Source organism: Cylas formicarius, unplaced genomic scaffold, assembly GCF_029955315.1.
Source record: "Cylas formicarius isolate icCylForm1 unplaced genomic scaffold, icCylForm1.1 PGA_scaffold_4__25_contigs__length_36172078, whole genome shotgun sequence".
In the NCBI taxonomy this organism is placed as follows: Eukaryota; Metazoa; Arthropoda; class Insecta; order Coleoptera; family Brentidae; genus Cylas; species Cylas formicarius.
The window spans coordinates 980530-1001636 of NW_026844334.1; the positions used below are offsets into that span (position 1 = coordinate 980530).

The 21107-nt window shown below is 38.1% G+C and overlaps 1 protein-coding gene across 1 annotated transcript in view; it reads left to right on the top strand.

Moving 5' to 3' along the window:
- LOC132700796 (uncharacterized) overlaps window positions 1-20664 on the top strand; it is a 21852-nt gene extending 1188 nt beyond the window's left edge. Inside the window, exons 2-22 of the mRNA XM_060668335.1 lie at window positions 1200-1406; window positions 2080-2242; window positions 3052-3230; window positions 3366-3550; window positions 3746-3930; window positions 5564-5711; window positions 5928-6042; window positions 7279-7438; window positions 8781-8908; window positions 8960-9009; window positions 10242-10329; window positions 11707-11907; window positions 11961-12123; window positions 12182-12360; window positions 16026-16210; window positions 17530-17702; window positions 18091-18235; window positions 19995-20112; window positions 20171-20330; window positions 20381-20508; window positions 20561-20664. Of these exons, the coding sequence (XP_060524318.1) occupies window positions 1200-1406; window positions 2080-2242; window positions 3052-3230; window positions 3366-3550; window positions 3746-3930; window positions 5564-5711; window positions 5928-6042; window positions 7279-7438; window positions 8781-8908; window positions 8960-9009; window positions 10242-10329; window positions 11707-11907; window positions 11961-12123; window positions 12182-12360; window positions 16026-16210; window positions 17530-17702; window positions 18091-18235; window positions 19995-20112; window positions 20171-20330; window positions 20381-20508; window positions 20561-20616 (3116 nt within the window). The 3' untranslated portion in view covers window positions 20617-20664. The remainder of the gene's footprint in view (window positions 1-1199; window positions 1407-2079; window positions 2243-3051; window positions 3231-3365; window positions 3551-3745; window positions 3931-5563; window positions 5712-5927; window positions 6043-7278; window positions 7439-8780; window positions 8909-8959; window positions 9010-10241; window positions 10330-11706; window positions 11908-11960; window positions 12124-12181; window positions 12361-16025; window positions 16211-17529; window positions 17703-18090; window positions 18236-19994; window positions 20113-20170; window positions 20331-20380; window positions 20509-20560) is intronic.
- The last annotated feature ends 443 nt before the right edge of the window (window positions 20665-21107 follow it).

Below are 21107 nucleotides of genomic sequence, written 5' to 3' on the forward strand. Positions count from 1 at the left end.
CCTTTAGTTCTTATTTATTTTGATAAATGGATTTTCATCGAGTAAAAGTTACCTCAGTTCCATATCATTTTATACTTAAACCGATTGAGATGATTTGGTCTGTTGGAACGTAATAAATTATTATTTTGAACTAATTTTTTTATGTACATCTTTCAAGAATTGAAGATAAAGTAGTGTAGGTAGATAAATTCCTAGGACCACTATATTTTTGGTAGAAGTATATTATCAGACACATATCAACTCTTTCTTCATTTGTAAATTGATTATTGTTTTCTTGATGATGAACAGAAGCAAAGCCACCTAAGCAAACTCTTCCAGAGCTAGTGAAGTTTTTGTCCAACGAAAACGTATTGTTCAAACAAGTCTCGTAGTCACTCTTGTAAGAACCCTGTTCCCAAAATTAAATATTTTAACGTTTCCCTCTCTCTTTATATTAAATAGCATAATTTACATAAAAAGTAATCTATCTAATTATTGCATGACCAGAATTGATGGAGATCACAATTTTAGAGTCAATCTTAATTTGCAGGTGCCAAGTCGTAAGTTAGCCAAAGTAGCTAACAGCTCTATGATTTTACCAATACAACTGTATAATAAGTTGCCTTTGTCCGTCAAACAGATATTGCCTGTCCATTTATTGAAGCAAACATTTTCGAATATTTTTTTTTATTTTAGTTTTTTATTCTATCGAAGAATGCTTTGATTGTAGTAATGCCGATCTGCCACTGTGATATACTTTGTGTATTTGTACATATCTGTTTTGTATGGAAAAACCACATAAGTAAATAATAATAATAATAATAATAGTAATGTTTATTTCCATTGACTTTTAGCAAAAGTATCGGATAATGTTAACAAGTAACATTAGAACACTGCCATTGAACGAGTAAAGAAAAGTTTCATTTACAATTGTACAATTTTTTCAATTTTCCAAAAATTAAATAAAAATTTAAAAAAAAAAACAGAAAAAAATGATCGTCCGTAGAATGATCTCGTCGATCCAAAAATGCAAAAAAAATAGGTTGTGCTATTTAAAATTTTAAAATAAATAATTTTAAAATTTAATTTGAACCGTGAAAATTTGTATGGACCTTTTTTCCAAAAATCAGTGGTTCCTGAGAAAAGATAAAGGCCCCTAATAAAGTGCGCACCCTGTACGCCGCTGCGTTGAGGTAAACGGCTGCTTTTCTGTGTCGCAGGTGACGAAGAGCCGGCGGGTTTCGAGAAAGCCATCACCGCAGCCGGATGGGGCAGGTTCAACGTCATCGTTTACGTGCTGTCCATTACGTCGGGATGGTCGTCGGTGTTCGAGACTAGCACGATGTCTTACGTGTTCCCCGCGGCGGAATGCGATCTGGATCTCCTACTCAGCCACAAGGGGTTGTTGAATTCTGCCACCTATATTGGTAACTCAAGTGTTCGCAAGTCCAAAGGGAGCTTGGACATTTTTTTAATTTTCTTTTTTTCTTTTTCTTTATACCAAACGTCAAAACTCAAAACCCAATATTTAAGTTGCAAGAAATAAGTCAAGATTGTGACGTCATACCGCTGCTTAACCGTGCAAACCTTTTCACTCATAGCAATGGCTCCCTGATCTATATAAAATAAAGAACACTTGAAACAATTTTCACTAATTAAAAAAAACGCTATTTATTTTTTTGGTTGTTGAATAATTTACATTTTATTTGATATACCATTTGAATTTTAAAAAGTAAAAAACTTATGAACTCAACAAGATAACAATAGCAGACCAAAACTAAAATTCAAACCACCATTGTCGTCCTCTAATGGATTCTCTATGCTACCGTTCTGCTGGCGAGTAGTCTAGCCAGCGGAATGACGTCACAGCCGGCTCTGCCAATACCATTTTTGATTGCTTATGTCGTTGCTATACAAGAGAGAGTGACCGAGTCCAAGTCCGGTGCACAGTTTTATTTGAAGATTTATGAACAAATATAAAATTCAATTATCTCTTGTATTTCTTTTTCATGAACTTTTAATTTTTTGAACTTACTTTTATAAGCAATATTATTGAAACTGAAATTTTGCATTAAGGGTGAAAAAGTTTCGCGTTTTCAGGCATGATCTCGAGCGGTTTCATATGGGGGTATTTGTGCGACACCCTCGGCAGGAAGAAGCTACTCGTGGTGGGGTTCCTGTTGGACGCGTTGTTTGTCATACTGGGCGCGGCGTCTCAGAATTTCGCTATGCTGGTCACCGCCAAGTTTTTCGGCGGTTTTATGTGAGTTTCGCACGAGTTTCAGTTCGATTTTTTTAGCGATATGTTGGTACAAATCGAATCAGCGTCCAAAAAAAAAAATTTTTTTTTATCTGTTCTCCGTTTTCCGTTTCTCCGTTTTCTGTTCCACGATAACTTCCGAAAGGTTCGAGCTACACACTTCAAATTTTGCTATTTTGTAACTGTCCACGGGTTGCATAATATATGTAAAAATGGGTGCGTTCAATCTTCGGCGTCCATCTTTTTTTTTCGATTTTCGACTTCAAATTTGGCGGCGCGTTTGCAACGGTTTACGCGATTGAAAAAATTCTTGACACATAAAATTCGGCCCCATAACATTCTATTCTAGAAAGTTTTTCAAAAATGTACAGGGTGCGACGCAAGTTCAAAGAAACTGAACCATAGGCTATAACTGAAAGACTGTGCTTCAGATGTCAGTCCGTAAACTTTTGTATTTAATGTCCTCACCTGTTGTACGGGGTGTTCAAAAATTAACATGTGTCTTAGGTTTGCAGCTACCAACTTCACATTTGGCACACCCACATTTCATCTGTTGAAAAGGAACTTACTCAAATATCGCAAAATATATTTTAAAAATTTTTGAAAATATTTTTCGGTATATTTTGACTGATGCAGGGTATTTCGGTTATAGATAAAAATCTTAAAGACCCTGAAAATCGTTCTTTGCGCTTTTAAATTGTTGTTTAAATCACAAAAATGGGTTTTGATTACATTTTCAATGTTTTCGTGTAGGTAAGCTGTACTGAAACGCAGAAATATGAGGAAACGTATATATTTTGAATTTTTTCTAGTATAAACGGTCCGTTTACAGCACTGACCACCTACCTCTCCGAGCTGCACAGCGCTAAGCAACGCGCGAGGGTCCAAATGGTCCTGGGCGTGATTTTCAGCTTGGCCACTGTCGTCGTGCCTATTTTGGCGCTCTACGTTTTGCCGATGGGCTTCAAGGCCGCATTCGGCGACCATTTCGGTAACTAACCAAGTTATCTACCGTCGATTATCGATAGAGGCGATTTCAACTTAAAAAGTGGGGTTATGGTGTGGTCTTCTTGTTTTTCAACGTAAAGAATTCGATAATTCGATCTGTATCCGATAACGGTTTCAGTTATCCACTCGTGGAACCTCTACATGTTCATATGCGCTTGCGTGCCGTTGACCAGTGGCGTCGCCTTCATGTTTCTGCCGGAGAGTCCCAAATTTTTGATGACGACCGGTAAAAACGAGAAAGCGCTCGCCGTGTTCCGGAAAATTTACCGGATCAACACGGGGAACCCGGAAGAAACGTACCCGGTATGTAGTCTTCTTCTTCTCCCTTCGTCTCTTCTTCTTTTTGTTGGTCCCACTTGCAAAGTCTGTACTCGTTTTGACAAATTAAGAAACAACTTTCACTATATTTATACCTGCACAATCCGGATTGTTTTTCTTTAATATACGCTTGATGGGCGAGTGGCCTTACCGAATGTGCCCCTTGGACGCGTGTTTCAGATCAAAAAGTTGGTAGACGAGATCGAACTGAATAGAAACAACAAACACGCCGGTAAAATGACCGCGAACAGATCAAAACTGAAGGCAGTGACCGAAGGATTCTCGCAGATCAGGCCTCTCTTTCTACCCCCGCACCTGCCGAAAATCGTCCTAATCTGTTGCATACAATTCTTCACGATGAGCAGGTAATTTTTTTTTTAACTTCTTAGTAGTCATAAAAATGTATTTAAAAGACTTTTATTATCCAGAAATATCTTTATAAATACTTGTTTTCCAGAAATACAAGTTTGAAACTTTTAGTAAACCATTAAAATAATTTGTAAAATGTATTAAGCTATGACTGCGTATTTTTCAAAATAGCTTTTGAATATTGTATTGCCCATAACTACAAATATAAAAATATGTTTTAAACTTTTTCGTTTTCCAGAAAAATAAATTCAAAACTTTCAATTTTAATAAATTTAAGATTTTTATTATCCTTAAAAATAACATTTTGCTTTCCATAAAAGTATCTTTATGAGCATTGGTTTGCCAGAAATATATCTTTTAAACTTTTCATCATTTATTAACCTTTTACTACAATATAAAAATATATTTAAAAGCCTTTATCTTCCAGGGAAATTAACTTTAAACTTTTGTTTTCCGGAACTATAGCTTTTAAACCTGTCCTTAACCATAAAAACAATTCGGCAACATTTTACTTTCTAAAAAAATATATTTTAAACTTAAATATTAATTATAAATCTTTGATCATCCTTAAAAAAGCATTCCGCTTCGTTTTCATCTATTTGATTTCCAGAAATATAGCTTTTAAACTTTTCATAATGAATTAAAATGATTTTGTAATAATTTAAAAATAAATATATATTTAAAAGCTTTTATTTTCCAGGAAAATATATTATTAAAATAATTTTGGAACCTTTACCTTTTTTACTTTTATTTTTCAAAAAAACGGAAAAAAATGGAAACGGTAGCTTTTAAACCTTTTTTTATCCACCAAATTAGCTTTGGAACGTAAAAATATATTTAAAAGCTTTAATTTTCCAGGAAAATATGTTGAAGCTATGTATTCTTTCAAGCCGTAGCTATCAACCTTTTTATTATGCATAAAAACAACTTCGAAACCTTTTGTTTTCTAGAAAATCGTACTTAGTAGTTTTTAAACCTTCTATTATCCACAAAAATAACTTCGTAACATCTTATTATATATAAAAATATATATTTTTTTGTTTTTCACGAAATTAAATTTAATATTTACTTTACTTTCTACAAAATTATTTTCAAAACATTTAAACATTTAAATTCTCATAAATATCAGTTCTAAGCATTTTATTAGAGTTAAAAATAGGGTATAACTTTCCATGACAATATATTTATGAGTGTTTGTTTACCAGAAATATAGCTTTTAAACTTTTAAAATATTTAAAAGCTTTTATTTTAAAGGAAAATATATTTAAACTATGTATTTTCCATTTTATTGCCCATAAAAATAACTTTGGACTATTTTACTATCTATAAAAATAACTTTAGTTATTTGCTTTCCGATAATATAGCTTTTATATCTTCATATTTCGTTAAAATAATCTTGGAACGTTTTACTATCCATAAAAACAAGTCTTATTTTCCAGAAAAATATATTTAAACTATGTATATTTGCAAAACTGCAAAAAAATATTAAAAAAATAACTTTGGAACGTTTTTCTATCCAGAAAATATATTTAATTTTTTTCTTTTGCGGAAACGTAGCTTTCTCCTTATAGAGCTTTAATTTCTTCAACTCCTCTGTATTTTATGCCCCGCATTTCTTTTATGATCCAGCCTCAACACGCTAAGGTTATGGTTGCCTCAGCTGTTCCAAGCTGTCAACGACTTCGAGCAGTCGCACAACGAGAGCGCCAGCCTGTGCGAGATGCTCGCCGTATTCCGCCCCAAAACCAGGTCCGCACAGGAAGAAGGATGCGTTGTTGTAAGCATCTATACAGGGTGATTCACTGCAAAAAATCCGGAACTCTTTGTCGCAACGTTGTCAGATATACCGGGAATCGACGCTACGTTGCCGTTGGTTGCGGGTAGGTCTGGCAACGTTGCGTGCGGCGATCTGTGCCGCATACGAAAAGTAAAAGTAGTAGCAGACTTGGATCGCCCTGTATACACTCCCGAAACGCCGCCACTGCGTTTTCAGAACATGAACAACATGTCGGTGTACGTCAACTCGATCGTCATAGCGGTGGTGTCGGTGGCGGGTTACGTGCTGGCGGGGCTCGTCATCAACAAGGTCGGCAAGAAGTGGTTGTACAGTGAGTCCCAAAACAAAATTATTTCGACCAGGTTTCCAAATATTTCAACTTTACCGGCAATATTGAATGCAAAGTTGGGTTTTCCTCATCTCGGTCCAGCGTTGTCAAACAATGCGATATTGCGCAGTATTTTGGTTATACTTCGACCAGGAATATAGTGCTTTTACAAGCGACCCCCGCGATTAACCATGCCTACTGTTAATTACTCCTAAACCGCAGCAGAACACCTTGCCGAGCGGACCCTTACCCGTAAGCATTCCAGGACCGTCCTAGGAATTTTTCTACCCATACTAATAAGCGAGATATTAGTATGTCTTCAATTTTTTTCGCCCAGCAATTCTTGAAACATCATTATTAATATACAAAATATAAAATATAACAATAATAAAGTATCCCTCGCTCAAAAAATCGTCACTATCGCTGCTGTCGTCTCCTAGTTCAATGACCAACTCCGCCACTAATCGTTCTCGATAAATATTTTCTTCTTTTATTACTCACAGTTAGGTCAGCAATGTAACAAGATTATTACCTAAAGTTTAATTTGTCCTCAAATTTACAAAAAAGTTTTTAACATTCCTCCACAAAGTTGGGCAAATTCTGTTAAACATATAGAAAAAACAGAACATCGTCCATATTGCAAATAATATAGAACAAATAATAATTAGAACAGGTGATGATGGCGATAGTGATACTGATATATTATGTGAATAATTTTAAGTAATTTAAGTAGGTAATAAAAATAATTTGTAATTTCATTTTTGATTTAAACATAAAAACATACATACAAAATATTGTTTAGCATCTTCACTAACAAAACCTCAAATAATTAAATTCTAAGCAAAGTACGGACCTGTCCGGCCATATTTCATTCTTACAGCTTGCCCGGGTCTTTCCTTAATTCGTAGCATTTTCTTATATCTATGAACAGACTTTACCTCTTGCCGAATTACGTTTATGGAACTATCACACTATCACTATCACAGGCACACAAATTTCAAGTTTCTACAAATATTCGATACGGTCCATTTCAGGGAAGACCTACTTAACGCAGAATAAACATCTGTTGGGATGGGTTTTACCACGGTCCTGCGAAAGTCTGTAAAATACTTAAAACGTCAGTACAATAAATGCACTATATTTTGGTCGTCGTTCGCGGCCTGATGTTTTAGCTACCCGTTACTAGATGGCGGCGGCGCGGCATTTCGAGCGTTTAACACTGGCAACGTCGCTTTTCAGTATTCCTCGCCAGCGCGGCAGGCGTCTCGTCGATGTCGCTCTTCGTCTCGCGGAACACAGCGACCACGATAGCTCTGGCGGCGCTGTTCGTAACTACGGGTAGCGTGATGATCAACACCCTGCTTGCGATCATAGTGGACCTGTTCCCGACTACTCTGAGGTACACCGCGACATCCAACATATTGTTAACGATTGCTTAACGAATATACAGGGTGTTTTTTTCGAATATCTCGATTATCTTCGAGAGGATTTGTGAAAGTGAGGGGATAGATTTAGCAGCAATTGGATTAAGGTTATCGAACGGCAAAAAAGCGACCGCCACACAGTGGAACGACCTTATGGGAACTTTTAATCTGGAAAATCTAGAAATGAATGTTATACAGAGTTATATTATGCAAAGAGCACCGACTTAAATTTAAGAAAAAATAGTTGCTTTACGTGATTTAAACAAAAATATAGTGCGTTTTACAAATATCTATTTTTTTATATGCATATAACTTTGCTTAAATGTCTTATAAAGTTTTCGTCTTGAATTTTTTGGGAAAAAGGAGTTTTCAATTTTATTTTGAAACTGCATTTTTTATAAAATGGTAAAAAACTAGACAGGGTGTTCAACAAAAGTGAGTCTTTGACAATTTTACATTCTAAATATCCGTGTAAAAAATAAAATTGCCAAAATCCAACCCAATGAAACCTAATGAATTATGCAAATTATTAAAAAGCATTTTCACCGAAAAACTTCATTATTTTCTATTAATCAAGACTTCAAAGTACTACGTTAATATTATAATAAAAAAATAATAATAATACAAAATATATAAATATTTTTTTCATAACTGATCTCAGCTAAACGAAAATTGAACTTAATTATACAGGGCGTCCCAATAGCCATGCACCACTATGGCTATCTTGGTAACCATAAGAACTACAAAGTTAGTCAAATTAAAAAATATAAAATTAAAGAACGTCAAAAAAAGGAAAAAAATGTTCCTTGCGAATTTTTTGTAAAAATTATTCTTTTTGACATTTGACCTTTAGAGGTAATACTCGTAATATATCAAATTTTGTAAGTACAAAAACTTAGATGTTAATATATTTTTACCAAATTTGTTCATTATATATATATATATATATATATATATATATATATATATATATATATATATATATATATATATATATATATATATATATATATATATATATATATATATATATATATATATATATATATATGTAATATTTTATATACTACATTTCTGATAAAAGGCGACTTATTTGTGTATAAATTTCAAGAAACCATTAATCAGTATTAGGCACTCATATAACAAAAATATTTACTAAAGTCAACATTTTATACTAGATTTGTTTTATATTTGTTTTTCATTGGCATTTCATTTAAGTAGTAGTAAAAGATAATAAATACCAATAAAGATACCAAAATTAAAACAAAATGATAATAATTGGAGTTTCCGGGCCGCCATTTTGTTTTTTGCTTCAAGGGCCTTCTCGGTCGCGATCGCTATGATGTGCGGCCGCACGGGGGCGGCACTGGGCAACGTCCTCTTCCCCTATCTGCTGCAGACCGGCTGCGCGCCGCCATTTTTCACGGTGGGCGGGGCGATGATAGGTATATATACATCGTATACGTGACGCAACGTCTGACGTTTGTTTGTTTCAGCGTGCGCGGCGATCGGGTGTCTGCTGCCACACACCGACAACAAGGCGCTCGTCTGAGCCGGACGCCTTTAGCACCCTAGTCTTACGTCAAATTTTAGCCCCGATACATACGTATATTTTTTGTATGGATTTTTGAATATGTTGCAATAGACTATTTCGTTAATCGGTGTTTTATTTCTCTGTGCTTTAGGAAGAGAATTGGATAGTTGTGCTACTCGCTACTAGATGGCGGCAGCTGCGACCAACGAGAAATCGAAAAGTATATTTGGTTGCCTATACACCTTTACCGGTTTGTTTTCGTCAATAGAGCTCATAAGCTCCCGGCAAACAGCGGATTTTTGTCGACAGACGCGGAAAAATCGCGTGTTTTTGTTTGATTGTTCGTTGACGCGTAAATCTACGACAAACAACATCGTCAAAATCGCCACAATAGCAAAGGGCTTTACGTAAAGACGCCGCTGATTAGCGTGTGTGCGGGTCCGTTGCTCAGGAACAGGGCATCGACCTTGGAAAATTCCAAATGGCGTGTTTTCAAACTTCAAATGGATCAGCTATATCCTCTTCCATTTGCAGTAGGCGGAGAATCTTCTTAATTGGTCATCTCGTGTTATTTTAACCTTGGAAGGCTGGCCCGGTGAACTCGGCACACTGAGCCACAATAACATTAAAAAAATACTGGCGGATTCGGCGCTGTATCAAAAATATCTAATTTGCCTCATGCTCACTAAAATAGTTAAAGTATACATACAAGTGCCTGTCATTAAGTTGGCTAAAAGTTGTAAAATTTAGAAACCCAAATTCACAGATTTCGTAATTGTTATTTCTGGTGTTATAATGACACTAATAACAACTAGGTCATGCAGCTTTTCAATACATTACAAGGGTTATGTTAAGAAATGCTTTAAATTCGACAATAATAATAATAAATATAATAATAATAATAATATAATAAATAATAAATTATAATAATTATATTGCTGCATGTTTTTTTTTTCAACTTGTATGACTTTTCATGTAGGTACTGCTTTGGGGGCGTATCTTCGCAAGTGATGGGAATTTTACAGCCTCATACTGTATAAATGTAACTCTCTGTTATCAGAAGCCCAAAACAACCTCAAAGCCTCCGTTCTATATATCTTCGTATTTCGCGCGCAAACAAACACAACTTAAATCGGAAATCTCCCGAAAGCTATTGTTAATTTTAGACGGGTTAAGCTTCTCGTCAAGATTTGCGAAATATCCGAATCAACAAGTTGACTTTTTATAAAATCCGCCCATATAAGCGAGGGCACTCGGCGGTCGGTATAGTAGGTGCCTTTCGAAGCCGCGAAATGAGGGGCGAGGGGAATCGCTACAGTGGCGGCGAAAAAGGTAACGTGAGCTTTTCCTAACATTTGAGTTCGTAATTTTAAACGGGCGTAAATGTACAACCGCTACAATTCTTCACAAAAATTGGAGCCTGTGGGTACTTCTCGAACGCTTTCGACAGGGTAAACATTGCTTGAACCTAGTAGACAAGGATTGGGTAGAAATTGTGTTCCTTTTATTCAACATTGCAATCGTATCACCAACCATTAGTAGAGTTCAGTGTGGAGTATTATGGTGGGCAACAACCACAAATTTCGCCGCCAGGGTTCAAATTTTATCCCAACAAGTTTCATCATTTCATGGTAAGAATTGAACCTTCTTACTTATCTGGACTTCCAAAAGACATATGACAGAGTACACCATGCGTTGTTGGTTAGGAAACTCCAGATCTTGAGTATTTCCGATAATTTACTGGGCTGAATCGAAAGCTACATCCCTGGAAGGTCCCAGATGGTGATGATTACGATATTAACCACTCAAAATGGCTGTGTAGCAGTCCAGGAAGACTTGGATTGACACTCTAATCGTAAATTGACGTTTTTTGTAGACTGTGACTAGCTGTTCCCAATCTTTGGCCCATATTATGAATGTGTCGTCGACATATCTCGTTTTGGTTTGTTAGTTGTTGATATTTGCTACTACCGGAGTAAGTAGTCATCTAATCGACAAACCATCGTCTTGTGCGTAGAAATGGTCTTGAAATTGAAAATAAAAATTACCTAGACAGCATTCCGATAGTTCGATGATCTCTTGAAGTGGTAGAGTGGTTCTTTCTGAGAATGTTGAATCTTTGTGAAGCTTCCAATGCGTCTAAAGGTACATTGGTGTATATCTCCCCTGATTTAAGACTTGTCTTCATTATTTCAACAACATGGGTAAAACTCTGAGCGATTGTCTGCGATTTTTCTTGTAAAGTCAGCTCACTTGCTGGCGAATTCCTGAAGCTTGTGATTGGGCTTTGGGGCACGTCAGGTTTGTCGATTTTGGTGTACACGTGTGGTGATTTGCTGTGGTGTAGTGTGAACAATCGTTTGATGCTTGCCATAAGATAACCCTTGTATTTACTACTACATTAGTACATTTTATCATCGTAATCGGTGGTATATAGAATTACGGTATCATTGCCCGGAAACTGAAAGTACGTCAGTCAGAAAATTGATGTTTTGTTTTATATGTCACTTGGAAAAAAGCCTTGATACCTCTAAAAACAAACAAGTTACAGCCAATTAAAATGTCATCGAGACAAATTGAACGCATTGTAGATTTTACTTGCAGTAATGAAGAGTTTTATAGTAGTAGTAGTCATATGGGGGATCCGTCCCGCATGGACCAAGCGCTTCTCCGTTTTTTTTTTTTTTTGTAAAAACCCTTCGTTTTCAGACGACGCTGCGGATTTTCAGACCGCAGTGAGCGCAACCGGCTTCGGCAAGTTCAACTACGTGCTGCTGGCGATCTGCCTGCCCGCCACGTGGACCACCCAGTACGAAACCACCGGCATGTCCTTTGTGGTACCTGCGGCGGCCTGCGATCTCGACCTCACGTCTACCCAGAAAGGCCTGCTGAACTCGATGACGTTCGTCGGTCCGTGACCCCGCGGTCACGGACCACGAACGCGTCATCCCCGGTATTTTCAGGCATGGTGACCTCGGGTTGCGTGTGGGGATTCCTGCTCGACACCCTCGGCAGACGCAAAGTCGTCCTCATAGGTTACGGCGTCGAATCCCTGCTAGTGTTCGCTACCAGTTTCGCTCCAAACTTCGCGTACCTCGTCGTCTGCAAGTTTTGCTCGGGGGCGGTGTGAGCTAAGGGGGCGGTCGTCCCGGCGGCGTGTCATTAAAACCCTGAATAATTTTAGATCGGGCGGCCTCTACGTGGCCATAAACACGTACTTGCAGGAGTTTCACGCGACGGAGTACCGCGGCAAGATCCAGATGGCGTTCGCGTCGATGTATTGCGCGGCCAATGTTGCCGTACCGCTGACGGCGTCGTTATTTTTACCGCTCGATGTAGACGCGCGTCTATTCGGCGCTATCGGTAAGTCGAAGCCCATCTGACAGGAGGTGTCTACCATCACCCCATCGCAGGAGAGGGACAAATGTACCCTTTGGTCTGTAGATGATCGATATCTTTTTTCAGAAAAACTGCCACGGGCTACTGTTTTTAAAAAACTTCTTCGGAGATTGACTGAAATTGGCACACATTTTACTCTGTAAGGTCTGTTCATAGATATAAGAAAGTGACTAACTGATACGAATTAAGGAAAGACCCGGGCAAACTGTAAGAATGAAATATGGCCGAAGAGGTCCGTATATTTATTTATTTATGTATAATAAATATAAAAAATAAAATTACAAATTATTTTTATTACCTACTTAAAATTATTCACTTAATATATCAGTATCACTATCGCCATCATCGCCTGTTTTAATTATTATTTGTTCTATATTATTTGCAATATGGATACACGATTGTTCTGCTTTTTCTATATGTTTAACAGAATTTGCCCAACTTTGTGGAAGGGATGTTAAAGACTTCGGTTTCTATAAGTTTGAGGACTTTGGAGTTAAGACCGGGAAATACATTGTTACGACGAATGGCGGATTTCAGTTGGTGCCGAACATGTTCAATGGGATTAAATATACAGGGCCTTTAAACTGTATGCCCTAGATTTTTTGCATAATTATCACAGACGTATTCCTTTTAAATTAAAATTAATTAAAAAATTAAATTGATTAAAGAATTATCTGGAGCAAATAAGCGACAAGCACCATATAGACTGTTTGATAATAACCACCAGCAAGCAAAAGACATCTCTGAGGAAATAGTCATATGGAAAAATTATATCCGAGACTTATTTGCCGACTTAAGAGAAGAGCCGTCCACTAGCAATAATAACGAAGGTCCTACCATAATTAAATGTGAACTTGAACGCGCTATCAACCAACTAAAGAACAATAAAAGCCCAGGACCTGACAATATTTACTCAGAAGTTATTAAGTTAATTGATGAAGAAAACTTGGATCTCTTCTTAAAACTACTTAATCAAATATATAAATCTGGCAAAATTCCGACAGAATGGCTGGAATCTACATTCATTCCCATTCCCAAAAAGCCGAATCCTCGTCAATGCAATGACTTTAGGTTGATTAGTCTGATGAGCAACGCCCTGAAGATCCTTCTCAGAATTATCCACAATCGAATCCGGGAGAAATGCGAGCAGGTAATCTCAAGAGAACAGTTTGGGCACTCGTGAAGCACTGTTTAGCCTGCAAGTTTTGGCTCAGAAACGCATGGACCAGCAGAAGAGCCTATACATATGCTTTGTTGACTTCGAAAAGGCATTCGATAGAGTTCCACATACAGGCCTTCTAAACTCCCTTGTCAACGTGGGAATCGATGGAAAGGACATTCAATTAATAAATAATCTCTATTGGCATCAAATAGCAAAACTAAGAACAAAAAATACTACATCTGCGGAAATAGAGATTTGTAAAGGAGTACGACAGGGATGCATATTGTCACTGATTCTTTTTAATGTTTTCTCGGAGGAGCTGTTTAAATTCGCATTAGAGAATATCTCAGATGGAATCAAAGTAAATGGGGAAACTGTCAACAACATAAGATATGCCGATGACCCGGTTCTGATGGCCGACACAGACATCGGGCTTCGGAATATTATTGATAGCGTTCAAAGAGCATGCTCACAATATGGGATGAAGATCAACATTAAGAAAACAAAAACAATGGTAATTAGCAAAAATCAGAATATCCCGATTCCATTGCAAATCGACGGCGAAGTCCTAGAAATGGTAAATCATTTTAAATATTTGGGTTCCTGGATTGAAAGAGACACAAACCCCGATTACGAAATAAGGACTAGAATTGAGCAAGCGCGCCAGGGATTTATGCGATATAGGCGGCTCCTCTCTGATTCATATTTGGACCTGGGCCTACGTCTGAGACTGGTACGATGTTACGTCTGGCCTATCCTGTTGTACGGCGTTGAATCATGGACGCTGAAGGCGGCCATGATGAATAGATTGGAGGCGTTTGAACTCTGGTGCTACAGACGAATGTTGAGGATCCCTTGGACAGACAGAATTACGAACGATGAAGTACTTCAAAGAGTGGGTGGTGAGCGAGAGCTACTACATATCATAAAAGTAAAGAAAACATCATACTTAGGCCACCTACTCAGGCACGAAGAGTATGAGTTGCCACGACTGATAGTTGAGGGAAAGCTGGAAGGAAGGAGGGGTTTAGGAAGAAAGCGACTGTCCTGGATGCGAAACATCAGAAACTGGACCGGCCTGAACTTTGAACAAGTAATAAGAACGGCACAGGATAGACAAGCATTTGCCAATGTGATCGCCAACCTTCACTGAAGACGGCACGCGATGATGATGATGATATTCCTTTTTTAGGTTCAAGCTTCATTACAATGACGCTGTTAGGAGGAATGTTTGGAACTAGTTTGTTTTTAAACCAACTTTCATATAAATCAGGGGTGGTGTCTTCATGGTAATCCCGAGAAGAATCTTTAATATTTTTCGCAGACAGAGAAAGTCCATTTGGAATCCAACCATCTTTAGAGCCAGCACGCAAAATAGTTATTCTTTTACCTCTTTTTGATGGCGCGTTTGTTTTACACTTACCAGTTGAGTCAACCCAACCCTTTTCCGGGGTATCATGAGTGTCGAACCAGGTTTCATCCAAGTAAATAATTGGCCTTTGTTCTGTGTAAATCCTAATTTTTTCTAGATATTCCAATCGCCATTTCCGAATTCTAAAAGATTCCTAATTAAGGTAGGCACGCTTTGTTCCTCGTATTACTGGTAAATTTTACGCCGTATTACATCTTGATCACTTTCATCTACACTCGAGAAAATGTCAGCATCGCTTCTTTTTTTCCTCGCTGAAATGGGATTATTCACAATTTTTCATACAGTTGATGTTGGAATTTTCGTCAATGCAAACGTTTATCCTAAAGATGCTTGCTTGCTGGTACCACATTCGATGAGAGTCAAATAAACATTGTTTATAACTTCCTTAGTCTCAATAGAATAGTGTTTTCTACATTTGGGCGGGAGCATCTCCTGAGATACACTAGACTCGCACATATTTTTGAATAATTTGATTACTAATAAACTTAAACTAAGTAGTATACCAAACCAAAGAATATTAAACACAGGTAGGTATAAAAATATTTTCTATTAAGGACCATAATTTTACCTGTATTTAAATTCCAAAACTTTAGGTAATAATCTTGTTGCATTGTATGATAATGACCATCCTTGGATAACCCTATTCAAAAGCAATTGGTCACTTTCTTATATCTATGAACAGACCTTACCCTCGTATGTACATAATATAAAAAATACATATTACCACATATACCTAAATCTTTATTTTACAATTTTACCATTCTTTCTAATTTTTTTCTGCGAGTTTCTTTTTAGACTAACGTTATATTTTGATTTTAAATTTCTGTAGTTCTGTAGTTAATGCATTGACAGAATCCACGAAAAAAACCGTTAGAGGACTTCGCTTACGTCACAAGCGACCACGTCCGACCGATAATTTTGGCGAACGTATATCTTATGGGATTGGGAAATCGTATTCTTGACTGAAACCATGTAGTATTCTGTGCCCTCGCTTCCTCTTTCAATGCCTCCCTCGATGGATATCTTTTTTTGCAGATTACCACGCGTGGAATTTGTTCATCCTCGTAGGCGGCGTCTTCAGCGTCGTGTCGACGGTTTGCTTCTACATGATGCCAGAGAGTCCGAAGTTTCTGATGAGTGCGGGCGACAACGACGCGGCTCTAGCCGTGTTCCGCAAAGTGTACAGCGCCAACAGCGGCAACTCGGCGAAGTTATATCCCGTACGTTGACGTTTTAACCGACAGTTGATCTCTGCGCGCGCTTAGAATCTTTGGAAAAAGAAGAAGTGTTCCGATTTATAGTTGTCGCTGGAGGTCTTTTTCCAGTCAGCAAGACAAAAAGCGCAAAATATAAATCAAACGCAGTACTCTTTTACTTGATTTGGACCCAGATTTCTGAAAACCAACAAATCAGTCGCAAAACCCGCTTACCTCCGGAGGAATATGGGTAAATAAACTCACATATCCCAACGCCTGGTTAATTGTAGAGGTATCATCAGAGACAATGGAGATAAGATCATAGAAAAGGACTTTTGCTTGGCAGCAGAAGCTTTAGTTACATTCGGCAATAGAGAAAAAGTTTACATTCTGTATGTCAGATAGTGAACCCAAAGGGGAAGGTTGACTTTGGGTTGACTTTAGGGTTTTAGCTGATCAGAGTCGATTTCCCTTTACTCTGTCCTATGTATAATGGGGATAGGATGATTTCTCAAGAGGTGGCGACACTCATAAATAATTCATATCTTGGTTCTTATTATGATTTTTACAAGGTACTATAGATGAGCCCCTGGCTGCTGATAAAGATAGAAAAACTTCTGCTCCTGGTAATGATAACATTCCATACAAAGAATTCCTATTATTCAACCAGGGACGGATCCGGCCGTCGTCTCTTCTCATAGGCCTGTTAACTTGTACTCGTATGTGATTAATATTCTTGAGACCATCATAAATAATCGAATCGAGTGGAACTTGGAAAGACAGTGCAAAATGGCTCTATTCTATTGTAGCTAGCAGTTATGATCACTTTAGCCCAAATTTTAAAGCATTTAGATCATTAAAGACTAGTTTTGGGGTGCCCCAAGGGTCGCCTCGTCGTAGGGTCGGGTATTTTATTGAGGCTTTTTTGGAACTTGGAACTCTCAAATTCAGTATATTTGTGGAACATGGTGGAACGAACATCCGTTGCAGCTCTCCTGCACATTTAGGAGAATTAGAGTCAAAGATTGTTTGAATGGCCTCTTCGTTGGGGAAATTTGTGGGAGTGGCCAAAAGTGTGTGTGGCTTCCTTACAGCATGCAACTCGAGCTTGTGAGTTTGCTTTTGCTGGCGTGTTTGCCTATTTTCTGGCCCCTTATTGATCATTGTCTTGGTACTAGTAATAATGCTCTTTGTCTGAAAGGTGCTTTCACCGAGAAGACTGGCAGTAGTGGCCAATAGCAGCAAATTAAAAAAACCACAAAGACAGACTCGGTTATCGCTTAGGGAGGAAACCTTTTTTCCTTAGTCATCGATAAGCAGATAATAGTGAGGGTAGTTTGCAGATACGAAAGCTGATAGATGAAACGATAAGGACGCAGGAGAAGCCCGCCGCCAAGGATACACCATGGACGAATTATTTCAGGACGGGCTGGCGGCAAACGGCCCCGCTCTTCGGTAGAACTCACTTTCCGAGGCTGGTGCTCGTTTGTGTGGTACAGGGCACTTTTCAGATGTCGTGAGTAGTAGTTGCATAAAGAGAGTTCAGACGAACATAACCTCAAAACGCAATCACCCCCGGCGGGGGGTCCCGGTCCTTCTAGGGGGTACTCCGCCCGCGAAGTGGGGCTCTGGTGCTTGTCGGCTGTGCTCCGCCCCAGAAGTGGGGCTCATGTTAAACGCTCAGATCATAACCTCGAAAAAAGTGATGACTCATTTTTTTTTCCCTACCGAGGATCGAACCCGGGATCCGTCCGTTGTTCAACGCCGACTTTAACTTCGAACTAACAAGCATATTAAATCAAATAGGTAACGACCTTTTGAGGTTATGTTCGTCTGAACTCTATGCAATTACTGTGAGTGGTTAGGGGATCACTACGGCGAGAATCATGACCGTCCCGTTTCAGGATAAACGCCTGGCGACTGTACATGCCGCAGGTGTTTCAAGCCATTCACGAACACCAGGCGGGAGACAACGAGAGCTCCGATTTGTGCGCCATGATGGCTGGGCTGAAATCCTCGGAGCCGGGGGAAATGGTCATCTGCAGCGTGGTAGGTGCGAAAAAACGTTTACTTTTTACGCCACCCTGACAGAGAGAACAGAAAGATGTTTTTACCACTCAGTATATGTTTTTAGCGATTTAATTTTCTAATTCCCACGTCTCTTTTGAATAAAAAAGGTACACTTTGTTTGCAGTCATTAGAGAGATAGGGCCCAATGACAATATACTCTCGAAGGTTCACTAGGCTAACTATTAGTACATAAAAATTTATTTCGATTTTCGTTTTATAACGAAATATTTTTGTATTTAACAAAAACGAAATACACACTTTTATATTCCTACACAAGAAAAAGAACATATACAGGGTGTAACCAAAAGCAATAAAAATACAAGTATGGCGTCGTTTGACATTTTTTCTTATATTTCTTCATTTTGGAAAAAAAAGAAATGTCAAGAAGCAAACTAGTATTTTTAGTTTCAGTTATTGATGTCCACTATTAATGTCCAATAAAAGAAGTCTTCTATCCATGCACTAGAAACATAGCAGATTTCGTTCACATCTGCCACCAAGAGAGCGTTTTTTAATAACAAAAAAAAATTCTCTTTTATATTTTGTTGCTTTTTGTTTTTTTTAAATTTAATTAAAACATAGTATATTGCAAACTGATATCATTAATGTATCTTCATCAAGCAAAATTCTACAGAAACACGTATTTCTCTACTAGGTGTTGGTTGTTACGTCCCCTAGGCGTTTTTCGTATTCATTTCTTTTTGGCAGCTTTGTTCAAAAAAACTTGGTGGTTATCACGCCATTTTTTATAGATATGTTTTCTTTTCTGAAAAATGCAAAAAGGGTGAAACAAATAAAAGCCGACAAAGCAGACGCAATTCCTAAATTACCACATACTACTTTCAATTATCTTAGCGGCTTATAAGAAAATCACCAACATTCGTTGACGTTTATGAAACAATAACCCCCTGCAAATTCTTCTGCGTGCTTAAGGTTTGTATAAATATAAGGTTTTTTCAATAATACGATTGCAAAACTGCCTTTCTCAACTTAGTTTGGTTAAGTTGCTCTCTGGATTGCCTAATCCGCCAAATCGGTCCGTTCGTTATATTTTGCTTTAAATTTAAATTTAAAATGTTCATACGAATTATCGTCCTCAGCTTAAAAAAATCTCTAACAAAACTAAACGGTAATTCTTTGTTTGTTTTAAATATTTTTTTGCTAAGTTTTTTACTACCCCTTGCCCTTTTCGAAACGAATCACCATGATGGGATTAAAAAAAAAGTTCCATTTTTTAATTGTTTTCAAAAAATGATCAGAAGGCTTCGTAAAGCCCCCATAACCGTTGTGCCCAAGAGGGAATGCTGTAATGATGGTCTGTGATAATTTTATAAGTATAATCTCCTAAATTGGGGATATCTGTTTTGTTTTTTAGCTAAGTAGCCCGCAATGTACTTTTTTGGCATAACTATTTTTTGATGTAACTTATTCCACTGAAAAAGGTAAAAGAAATGTATTTCTTACCTTTATCTATATTATTATGTATAATATTTTGAGCTTATCTCCTAACTAATAACACGACAGACAGAATACACAAAAACCGTTAGAGGACTTCGCCTACGTCACAAGCGACCACGTGCGATCGATAATTTTAGCGAGGTTTACGATTCTTGAGCAACCACAGAAAATATTGTTTTTCTTCTTTACGTTATACTTCACGTCGGGCAAATCGGCCAAGGCCGCTCGCGCATTTTTCATGCTTCCCTTCATCGTTGGCACTGTTTACCGGGTGTTCTAGAATATGGAGGACAATTTCGCGGTGTACCTCAACTGCGTGATAACCGCGATCGCGTCGATAGCGGGATACGCGGGCGCCGGCGCTCTGATCAATACCTTCGGCAGGCGTCACATGCTAAGTATATACAGCGACACGTTAACGTAAGACGTGAGGCGTACGACGTAACGAAATTTCAGACGTGCTGACGCTCGCGGGGGTTGTTTCCGCCACGTGTATGTACTTCGCGAAAAATATCGCCACCATCTTGACACTGAGCTCCGTCTACCTCGCTGCGACTAGCGTGTGTTATGACATAATCGTCACCATCGTGGTGGCCGTGTTCCCCACCACTTTAAGGTAGGGTACGGACCGATGGGTTCGGTGGTTTTAGGGGATTGAATCTACAGGGCTTTGGCGTTCTCGTTTACCATGATGTCCGGCAGATCGCTGACCGTCGTCGGGAACATGATCATGCCGATTTTGGTCGACTTGGGTTGCGCACCTCCCTTTCTGACGCTAGGCGCATTTTTGACTTGTAAGTACGCGGGGGACGGGGAAGAGAAAACGTACCCACGCTGTGTTTTTAGTCGCCCTGCTGTTGTCGTGTCTGCTGCCCGACACGGATCACACCGATTTGAAGTGATCGCGTGGATCGCGCTATCCGAATAAAACTTTATAGGAAACATTAGTTTTTCTACTTCCTAGCCAAAAATATTCAATATTAATCCCTTTAAACGGACAAACCAGATGATTTATTTTATCTTCCGCGCTCCTCTTCTTTTTAAAGTGATGGCTCGCTGTCAAGCCGAGTGGACCGCCACAGTCGAGCTGCCGCAGTGGGATTCCGTTCATACTCATTACTAGCTTTGAACGGATATTGTCGCCGAAAGCATTCTGTGTTGTTGTAAAAAACGGTATTAGATCGTTCGTTTTCTTTTTGGAAAAAATCAAAACGGAACAAAACTTACCAAACCCATAACCTAACCTAAAAAAATCTGCGTATATGTTTGTTATCGTTTAGATCATTATAGTACGTTAATGTTATTTACATGAATAATATTTGTATATAGGAAGCGTATCTCCAGCGAGAAGTGATTGTGTAGTGAACTGTTACGATTTTAGGAAATTTTGCCA